The following is an 11,674-nucleotide window of genomic DNA, read 5'->3' on the forward strand; positions in this document are numbered from 1 at the left end:
TTATACATGATGTTAGTATAAAGATATTGCCCTTATAAGATATAATAGATGAGGGAAAGCAAGTAATTAGAGAAGAGAAAAACTGACCAAGATAGGTAGCACCTCCCCTCCTCCTAACCACTATTATGCTTTGGGGGCAATGCAACACTTAGGTCGGTAGAAACACTAGCATGTCGAGAAAAGTTGGCAATTAGTTTTTCATTCAGAGATAATAGTAAAATTGTTAGGAAATTGCACTTTACCTCAGCGTGGCTTATCTCAATTTTATAAATCACCGTGTACTTTTAACTTAAACACTTAATCCACATATGGACTTGACTAAACTACAATTAGTATTTTTTTTTATTATAATTTGCTAAACCAGAGGTTAAATTTAAATATCTTTATTAGAGACAAAGTTGTAGAAAATTAGAAAAATATTTCAACACATCTAAAATAATACCAAATAGATTTTAAATAACAAAGATATGATAAATGCATTAAATAGATATATATATATATTTTTAAAATCTTTATTATTTAAAATTAAAATTTTATTTATTTTAAATGTATTGAAAAGCATATCCAATCATCAAAAATTTTGACTCTACTAGGAATTTTTAAATTTTACTTTTGTTTAAATAAATATAATAAAAAATAATTATTGCATTTTGGTCAAAATCACATTGGGTGGCCAACTTTTAATCATTTGTCCTTTTCTTTTTGGAAAGTTTGAAAACTTGGGTTTCATTTGCTTTGATCTAAGTCATGTACTTGACTGCCTAATTTCTTAGTCATAACTTAGAGGCTAAGAAAATATGATGATTGATTGATTGTAAACTACGCTAAAATATAATTACTATATTTACTGTAAATTGTAAAAGAAAAAAATAATTTGGAGGGAAATATTATGAAACATAAAATTAATGAACTAATATACCATTTGACTTTGATGATAAAATCTAAATATATTATTTTTCTAATTAATAAAAAGCTTTTAAATTACTGATTACCAGCTTACTTATTATTTTGTTAACTTCCACCTTTTTTAATATGTAAGATTAATGTTATTTTTTGAAAATAATAACCTAATGTTACAATTTTTGGTTATAAGTCTATATTATATTTTTAATATATTTTAAATTTATTTTAAAAGTAAATAAAGTGAGTTATTGCAGGCTCAAAACCTCGTAAGCCCGTAATCTCTTGATAATTAATTGTGAATTTAGTAAGTTTTAAGTTTATTTTGGATGAAAATTAGACATAGATGAGAGAAGTCTGAAATAGATGTGTAATTATTAATTGATGTGATATAAAAAAAAGTAAATAAATATTTAGTTTTTAGAAAAATTGAGTATACAAATAGTACCAGAATATTATTATTAATTTGAAAATTATAATTGTCAACCATCTTAAACCCATATTAAACCTATCAATAAATTATTTAAATAATAAAAAAATATACATATATATATTTTTAGAATAAAAATAAGAGAATATTGATAATATATAAAAATGATAGATATAAGTTATTTGAAGGTTAAATTTGAAATCTATTTAAATTTTATCTCTTGGAGTGAACTTGGTTAAAAATAAAAAATATAGTTTCCTTCCTAAAAGAATCCATCCAATATTTGCTTCAGAATTTTTTATTTTTTTTCGCATAATTGTCATTGAAAACTTTTCATGTATCTTAATTCTATTTTATGTGCTTTTATGGATCAAATTATTTCTTATTTCTAGTATCTCTTTATCCCTTTATACCATCATATTTTCTCTTCAGGACATCACACTAGACAAGAAATTCTACACACATTAATTTTGCCATGTAGTTAGTTGTAAATCTGCCACCATTCTAATCTTGCAATAGCTGCTTGATTATATGCACAATAATTGCTTAATTAATTTCATCAATACTCAGAAACATGAACATTGATGATTCATTAATTTCTTTTCATACTCATATCTCTGACCCAAATTTTGCTAATAACTATTGATTTCTCTCCAAGTTAAATTGAAAGAATATGAGACATACAAATGAATGGAATTCTTTTCCTTACATTTTACCTATTGAATCCTAACTGGAGTCTGAGAGCAGAATCTATCAGAGCTGGATCTCCCTTTGATCCTAAAATGCCAAAACCTCCCCTTAGAAGACACCAAGTTTTCGTCACACAAGAACTCCCTTGAGTACCACTTTTCGATCGTTCGATCGACGTTATGTACAAATACATCAGTCAAACTAGTATTACCAGATCTTGCGATCATCGCAGCGGTGTAGATGGTCGCCATTCGGCCTAATTCCTCCGATCGTCCACCGCTCGGTCCATCAACTACCAAAACATCCCATTTCATGCTGTAAACTGCCTCAGGCAATGCAGTCAGCGCTAGTTTGCAATTTGATTCATGAAGTAGACCTGCCACTGGCCTACAATCAGGCAGTGCTCTTGCATATTTGAGCAGCTCATATGCTTCACTTGCCCTTTGATGGTACTCAACCAAGTGAATTCTAACACCTTTGATCTCAACAACACGGAGCCTTTCGATGTCGTCTTCGAGGAATATAGTAGTGCCTCTGATGTTCAATTTTGCTAGTTCAAGATACTGAGGATTGAGTCCAAAGATGAGGAGGTTGCAAGGGGCTCTCTTGGAAACAAGAGTTCTTAGTAGATGTTGTTCTTTTGGTGTGAGGGTGTCTTCTATGGGATGAATTAAATTGCGAAAGATATGGCGAGAATTGGCTATCGACTTGCGGTTTGCGGAGATGGTGATGGTGGTAGTGAGAATTAACAGTCTGATGAAGGAGATGGTCGAGAAGATGATCAAGAGGAGGATGATGAGTTTCTTTGTAGGCATCTCTAGCTTTATCCTTACCTCCTTGAGTGCATGTTTGATGCCTCTTTGAATCCTTTTTTTCCACAACATCCACCTACCTGCCTGTTAATCATGGAGTATGGTTGAGTTGTTAGGAAGATGCTATCAATTGTAGCTCTTCTTTTTCTTCCAATCACTATCTCTTTTTTTCTGGTGGTTGATGTAGACATGCTTTGAGTTCTTGAGAGGAAATGAATATCTCCTCATATCTCTAAAATTTCTTTAGAGAAATTTGTATTTTTTTTTTTGACACCCTATTTTTTCTTTTATTTTAACATTGACACCATGCCATATAATGTATTTATCAAATACCTAAAATATATCTTATAAAAAGCAAATGGTTCTAATGATAAATTAGATAGGCACTAATAATAATAAAAGAAAAAAGTGGGATTTTATTTTATTTTTTAATGATGAAAGCAAACATTGGTAGTTTGATATCTCTTCATAAAGTAAAAGTTTGTGTCCAGCCAATGTATGAGCTTTCCTTGCAGAACAATTCTCAAGTTTGGTGGTCAGATAGTGACCCTTCAAATAAAATAAAAATAAAAATCCTATCAAAATATAAAAAGTTGAAGAGTAGTTAGCAAGCATCAATCAAGCATGGTTGCTTTTAGAATTCTCTTTTTAGAGAACTTGGAGAGTTTCTTTTTTAACCAGGCTAGCCATATTACTTTTTCTTAAAATATATTACTCCTCAAAATTATTACTAAATTGTGTCTAATTTATTATAGTCCTAACAAAAATATTATACTAATCAGTATTTTATCCCTAAGCAAAAATGTTGATCAGTTCAGCATTCTTGTCCGATCTTAAAATATTAAACTAATCAACGTTTTATGTACTTTAGCAGTTTAGAAAAAAAAATACATAGCGATAAAAATATTGAACTGATTAGCATTTTTAAAAACGTTGATTATTTTAGTATTTTTATTAGGGTTACAGCAAATTAGACTTTGTTTAGTAATAAGTTTGAGGAACGATCTATTTCGATAAAAAAAAAAAGAGTTCTAGTGACTCTAGTGAAACCCCAATAACCAGGCTACATATGGAAGTTACATATGAAAGTGGTCTAATTTACTACTAATAACTAGGCTAATTAATTGGTGATTAGATTAAATCCAGTCTAATGTGCATGAGGTTAGTTCTCATTCATATGTAATCTAATTCTTAATTTATCTTCTAGTATTTTTTTTTCTTTAGGGTGCTTAATTGTCATTCAATTTTTTTAAATATTAAAATTGCCATTATATTTTTCAAATTTTATGATTATCGTTGAAATTATTGAGCTTTTTTGTTCAACAATATATTTCGACAATTAAAATTTAACTAATCATGATTGAAATAAAACTTAAATTATGAAAAGGACTAATTTCCCTCCGATATTTTTTTTGGAAAATGGTATTAAAATTGTTTGATGTTGTCTGATATTCTAGTGAAGAAATTCTATCTATCTTTTCTATTCCAAGGAAAATAAATCATCAATAAAAAACTATTCGAGAAAGAAGGATATTGTTGTTATGCATTCCTTTAAAAGTTATCATAATGAAAATTATAAAAAATCCAATAATTTTAAAAATAATTATTATATTCAAAAAATAAATATTGGCAATATATATATATATCATTATTTATTTGGAAAATTTGCATATAACACCCTATCTTATAATAAAATTATGGTTTATATCTTGTATTTTTACTATTTATAATCGAGCCGTATAATTTAGTGAATATGTGCAGAAAATATTCTAATATTAAATCTGTTAGTTAAACTTAACCAAACATTTAGAGTAAATTAATTAGATTAAGAAAATTATAAAAATACCTTAAACTAAGTAATACTAAGGATATTTTAGTTATTTTAAAAATAAAATATTTCTACTTAACAAAATATTCTCACGGTGGAGTATTTTAATAACGATGGAGAAGATAGGTATGAAAGATAGTGAATGGATATAAAAAATAAGAGAAAATGGTGGGAGTATTTTAATAACTTGATAGACATTAATTAGCTAAAATAATATCGGAGTGTTAAATGAGAATTATAAGAAAAAAAGGAGGTATCAAATTACAAAATACTTAAAAAAAAATTATATAAATTATAAAATAGGTAAAATATAGGGTGTGATTTATTAAAATCTCTTTTTCTTTAATATGTGGGCCTAATTAGTGATAGAACCATCCACCCAAAAGCATTAAATAGATTTATTGTCTAATGGACCCCTCTAACCATCTCATGGCCTAGAATTTGTTTGTTTAATTCTTCATAAAATATTATATTATCTTGTGATGGTTTTTTTGGCAATCCAAATATGGTAATTAGCTTCTCAATTAGGGGCATTGACCAGCTGATGTCTGTCAATGGATGAGGACTTCAAACTAATCTTTCAAAGTTTTCCAAGTTTTAGGATAATTATATTTTACATCCTCCTTCTTTTTGAGTTTATAATTATTTGAACTCTAATAATAAATTTTCAGCATACTCTTTTTGATCCTTTTCTTTATTAATTACTCCCGAAACATTCTGAATGACATAAATGTAAGGATATTTCTTTTTTTTCTTCCTAAAAAATTAAATACTAGATGTAATTGATTATTATTATTTTTTTTAGATTTTGATAATGCATGGGTATATCATATTTGACGTCTATGATTTAAGTTGTAGGAAAATTTATATATAACACTATGTCTCGAAATTATGGTCTATACCATATATTTTTATTTTTTGCTCTGTAATTTAACAAATATGTACAGAAAATATTCTACTATTAGATTTGTTAGTTTAAACTTAACCAAACCTCTAGGTTAAGTTAACTATACTAAAAGAATTATAAAAATATTCTCAACTAAGTTATACTAAGGGTATTTTAGTTATTTTAGAAATAAAGGTATTTTAGTTATTGTAGCAATAAAATATCTCTACTTAACGGAATATTTTCACGATATTAATTCAAATCTAATCGAGGGTGTTTTCAACACATATTTGTTAAATTATAAGGTTCGATTTGTAAATAGTGAAAATATAAGTTGTAAATTATAATTTTATTAAAAAGTAGGGTGTTATATGTAAATTTTTCTAAGTCATAATATGTTAAGGAGTGGAGACAACTCAAACCTGTCTCAGATGGGTGTTCTAAATAGAGCGCAATACTCTGTCTTTGAATGAGTTTATTGTTTAAGTGTTCTAACCGGCCTTCGAGCATTCAAATGGAATTTTGAGATAGCAACATTCTATCAATATTCAAATGGACTTAAAAATCTGATTGTCAAATAGCTACCATTCTAGAAATGTTTGAACGAGATTAGAACGCTACAGAAAATTTTGATCGCATTAGCTAAAGGGTTGGATGAGCAAGAAAACATTGACCTAAAAACATGATATAGTGAGAGAGAAGAGAGGAAGAACTCAAGGTTCTCGACTTTGGATTAAGGGGGTTTTCTCTCCTTGTAATATATTTTAGCTTTTATATAATAGAATCAATGAGATCTCCATAGACATAGCCCTAATTGAGTGAATGGCATAAAATCTATCTCTTTGCTTTGTGATTATTTTTTCTTTCTTCTTACTTTCCATTATTCGACTTCCAACAACTGTTATCAATGTCTAAGTTGTAGCAATGATAAAAAAGAAAAGGAAAGTCTCCTAATGAGAAGTTCAGCAGAACTACCTTCACTCTATGAGAAATGTTGATGGAAGATTACCTCTACTAAAAAGTTTTTTTTTTCGTTTTAATGGAAGTGCAAATAAACCTAAAGATATGGACGATGCAAAATAGAACATATTAGAGACTTATGTTTGCAGTGTTGGGGGCTTTTAACATCTCCAAGGAAAATAATTACTGATCCAATAGAACTTTGACTAGGATATATGCAAAATCTTCTACTTCAAATAAGATTCTTTTTGAAGAAATTATTTAACATGAAGATGTCTGAAAACAATAGTGTGACACGACATCTAAATAGGTTCAACACAATTATAAATTAATTAGAATCAATTGGTATCAAGTTCGTGATAAATTATGGCCTTGCTGATTTTATCTGGGCTGCGAGATACTCAAGACAATCTGATTGTGGTGATGAGTAACTCATCGGAATCAAGTGTTTTAGATTCAAATGAATCTTTTTTTAACTATGTACATAAAAAGTTTGGAAAGGTATATCTTGATAAACATGTAGCATTATTAAAAAAAAGTAGATGCACAAGTCAAAGATAGCAAATTTAGAGAATTTGAGATGTGTTCCTAAACTTACTAGAAACTTAATTTATGTCAATCGATTGTCAAATTAGGATATATTATTATATTCACAAATAATTTGTGGAAGATCACAAAAGAATCTATGGGCAAATATAAAGAGACTATCACCACATCCAAGAATAATGCAATTAATAAAAGTAATGATATCAAAGTAGAAGTTAGATGGTCATAGTTTGGTGCATATAAATTTCTATGAATATTACTTCTTTGGAAAATAGAAAAATATCAGTTTTACAAAACTAGAACTCATTCATATTGATATTTAACATGCATCTCCTCTTGATGGCTTTCTTTATTTTATTACTTTCGAAGATAAACAACTAGAAACCTTTGGGTTTTATTTCTTAAAAATATAAGTCTTGCGTGTTTGAAATATTTCTTATAACATAACTTTAGAACATTCGATGGGCCTTGATGTGGACAAGCAGTGATCTTGTGAAGATCTCCTATGGCAAGTATGTTTGTTTTTATGTTATTGTAATGGGAAATTTACATTGGCTTTTAATGAAATTATAATTTATGCCTTATATTTTTATTATTTATAAATTGAATATTATAATTTAGTAAATATGTGTAAAAAAAAATCATGTTATTAGATCTATTAGCTAAACTTAACCAAACCTATAAATTAATTTAACTATAATAAGAAGATTATAGAAATGCCCTTATACCATGTCATACATACCCAACCTATACTAACTCAAGTCAACCCAAATAAACCCAACTCACCTAACATATACTAAGGGCATTTAGTAATTTAAAAATAAAATATATCTAGTTAATGAAATATTCTCATGGTGTTAGTTCAAATCTAACATAAGATATTTTTTGTATATATCCGCTAAATTATAAGACTCGATTTGTAAATAGTAAAAATGTAGAGTGTAAACCATAATTTTGTCAAAATATAGGGTGTTATATACAAAATTTCCTATTATAATATTTTTTAAACGACATTATTTGTTCTATAATACATGACTTTAAGTTACTAGTTAGTAGTGATTGACCTACCTCTAAATTTACATACAACTCGCCATTAAATAGTCCTAATATGTTAGTTTTACTATCATTAACATCTTATTATAAAGATATTTATTATTCTATTTCTTCACTTTATTTTTATAACCTTAAAATACTCTAGCTTGCTTAATAGACAATTACCAAATTCTCTATGACTATATATTACCCTTCTATAAGTAAATGTGTCCCAATTATCCCTGTGTTATCTCTAGTCGACAACTTTGTTAAGGGTAGATAATTTTTTAATTTTGATATTGAAGAATAAACTTATGAAACATCCGTCATCAAATACACGTCTCTCATATGAGCTAAAAGCTACGTGATTTTTACGTGACATTGATAAATATTTCTACACAATATATAAAGATAAATTTAAAAGTTTTACAAATAACTCAAGCAAAACTAAGAAGAACAAATATCACAGGGCCATGACATGCTCTAAAACATATATTCATAATAACTAATCGGTAATACTACCTTTGTAGAGGTTATATTCCATCTGATTTAATTTACATGAATAAATAATTCCTAGCCAACTTTTTCACAAATTTAAAGTCATCTACTAATCTAAAAAATATTCCATCAAAATATGATGAGCATAAGGCCCATCAAATATGCATCTTTACAATCTAGAAATAATAAAATATTATTTATTTTTAGAATTATTTAGAACTATCAATATATTATTTAAATATTTTTAAAATATTAGCAATCCAACCAGGTGAACCATCAGTTGAACCAATTACCCAATTGGTCGGGTCAATGTCTAGTTCGATTTTGATAATTATGGTCTATAGAGGGTAGACCTAATCAAACGACCAGCCCACCCGTGTTTGGCCCGACCTGACGCAGTTTGGACTGGGCTAAGCCCGGCCCTGCCCGAGCCCAAACTACCCATGGGCAGCACAGGTTAGCCCTTTGCCCGCCCGGCCCGGTCTATAGGCCGCCCTTTTAGCTTGCTCGCCCGACCCGGTCTATAGGCCGCCCTTTTAGCTTGCCCATTCGGCCCATAACTAGGCTCACCCGTTCTTCTATAGTGAAAACCAACGAAAATTTTAGTATTGTACCTTTTTACATTTTTATAGCACACCTATCTAATCGGTTATTAGCCTAGTATGTACTATACTCTTTGTACTGTTTAAACATATTTAATATATTGTTTTTTTCTAAAAAATGGAGAAACAATTTTTTTTAAATAAGCTAATGATAAAAAAGAATTCTAAAAATAGCTAAAAGATGGGTTGGGTCGGCCAAGCCAACTTGATCTCTCATAGGTCGACGGGCAGTAACGAGTTAGACTATTCTAGCTCGGCCCGAGTGATTGGTGGGTCGGACCGTGAACCAATACTTAAATCCGATTGGCCTAAAAAGCTCGCCCTGAACCCAGCCCGGCCCGCCTGATGATCACGATGAGGCTGAACTACAAGAAAAGTGGAGATGAAAGACTATCCACAATTCAAACTAAAATTAACTTAAAAGAAGGGAAAAGTGTGAAAACGCTGATGATAATAGAAACAAAACGTAGAGTGTGAATTAATCAAAAAAGTAAACAAAATTAAAGAAAGTGGACAGTCCTAGCACTTTCTCTTCAACTCCCCTAATTTAATAAAAAAGTGCAACTTGTATGATCATTATCAAGTGGTTGATATGGAGGACCATTCATTAGGTGGTATCTTTCCATGAAGCTTCATGGCGATTATTTCTTTGTCACCTTGCTCTCCCTCACTCTATGGCATCTCCAGACAAGATTTTATTTATTAGAGAAACTTATAAATAACACTCTATATTTTTTGCTATATAACATTAATGTCCTCCCTTTTTTTTCATTATTATAAGTAGAGTCATTTATTTATTATAGAAAAAAAATTATATGTTATATAGCTGCTCACATAACTTATACGGAAATCTAACGGGATAAATATTTAAGATATTTTCAATAGTTCAGAGTATCTATGTGTTAGAAAAAAGAATATATCTTCTTTCCAATGCAAGCCTCCATTTTTGCCCAATTTTTTCGGCCCATGTTTCATGTGAGATTAGGTCAAACAAGATACCGAAAGACTTTCTCTGCATCATACTTAGTCAAGAAATAAAATTTTCAGATGAAACAGTGTCTGCAAGTCAATATGAATTCTGTCAATTATTTTGGAGATGGGGGCTCATCTGTGCATTAAATCAAATTTATATCTTTTGTACAGTTTACCATGGATATGGATGTTTAGTTTCAATACTTCAAAGACTTTGAAATTTTAAAAAGAAAAAGACTTCCAAAGACTTGGTGAAATATTTGATCATCAAAAATAGTGTTGATTGCCATGTAATTTCCATCCAATAGCTATGCAGTACTGAGAGACTTGCAAACAATTAATATAACCTATCTAAAAGCATAATAAATACATATTTTTAAATGAACTATGATCAGATTTATGCAATATATTATAATCTATTCTTCCAACATAAACAAGAGTAGTCCTTGTCAATTGCCCACTAGATTAGGTATCATAATGCCACTTCCTTCCATTGAATAAGTCCATATAACCTTCTTCCCCTCTCAAAAGCCACCAAAACCATCACAATTCACTCAATACTTTTAAAATTTTCTCCAGATGAACTTTTTTTTTTTTAATTTTAACATCTCTAGTTGATTTCGAAACTTAAATACAAAATTATATGTGTTCGAAAATCACTAATATACGATGAAAATTTTTAATTGGTTCAATATTTATATAGAAATTTCTCTCTCATACATAGCAATTTTTTTTAGAGAATTTAAAACTTTCATATTAAAGTATATTAGACATGTAAAATAAACATTTAAGAGGATTAATTTAGTCAAAAACTATGTACCTTTTCACCTACTCTTGAATCTCTCCACTTTGTTATTCTTTTCAGATTGGTAGAGAATCAAACTTGAAAGTTTGTCAAGAATACATTTGACTACATAACCAATCTCTCTTTCCTTCTCTCATCACTTCACACTTGTCGTTTTGTACTTCTTTTCTCTCTCTCTCTCTCTCTCTCTTAAAAGAACCAAATAATTTACTCTTAGAATTGTTACCCAATTAAATGTCTTTGCTTGTGACTCATTAAACTAATGCCTCATTAGCTATCTCAAGGTATTATTTTAATGCCTAAGAAGACCAATCACTTGGGAATATCCAATTAATATACTTACTTCATAAGCTCCATGGCCCTCATGAAATATAAAATTTGTGACATTAGGTAACTATACCATGGGCAGTAATGCCTTCAAGTTTTTGGGGGGGATTTTTGCATAGATGCCCCTTCAAAACCCCATATTTCCACTTGTAAAGTTTGTTCAGTTACATGAATAACCCTAAAACCCTTCTTCATTTTATTAATTCTAAACAACTAAGAATATTAAATTATCATTTCCATTGAGAGATTGGGACTCCCAATTTGGGAGTAGTGATTAAATATAAAATTTGTAGGAGTATACATGTAAATATGAGATCTTAGAGGGGTTTATATGCAAAATTGATTGCCCCTTTCTATTTCTTTTATAGTATATTGTCTTTGTCACC

At 29.2% G+C, this 11,674-nt stretch overlaps 1 protein-coding gene across 1 annotated transcript; it reads right to left on the minus strand.

Moving 5' to 3' along the window:
- Positions 1–2,046: 2,046 nt before the first annotated feature.
- Positions 2,047–2,835, minus strand: LOC140795088 (arabinogalactan O-methyltransferase 2). The gene has a single exon (XM_073147465.1). It carries the CDS (start codon positions 2,833–2,835, stop codon positions 2,047–2,049), a length of 789 nt encoding a protein of 262 aa, XP_073003566.1.
- Between the last annotated feature and the right edge of the window lie 8,839 nt (positions 2,836–11,674).

Source organism: Typha latifolia, chromosome 9 (genome assembly GCF_019914945.1).
Source record: "Typha latifolia isolate L0001 chromosome 9, TyphaL0001v2, whole genome shotgun sequence".
Lineage (NCBI taxonomy): Eukaryota > Viridiplantae > Streptophyta > Magnoliopsida > Poales > Typhaceae > Typha > Typha latifolia.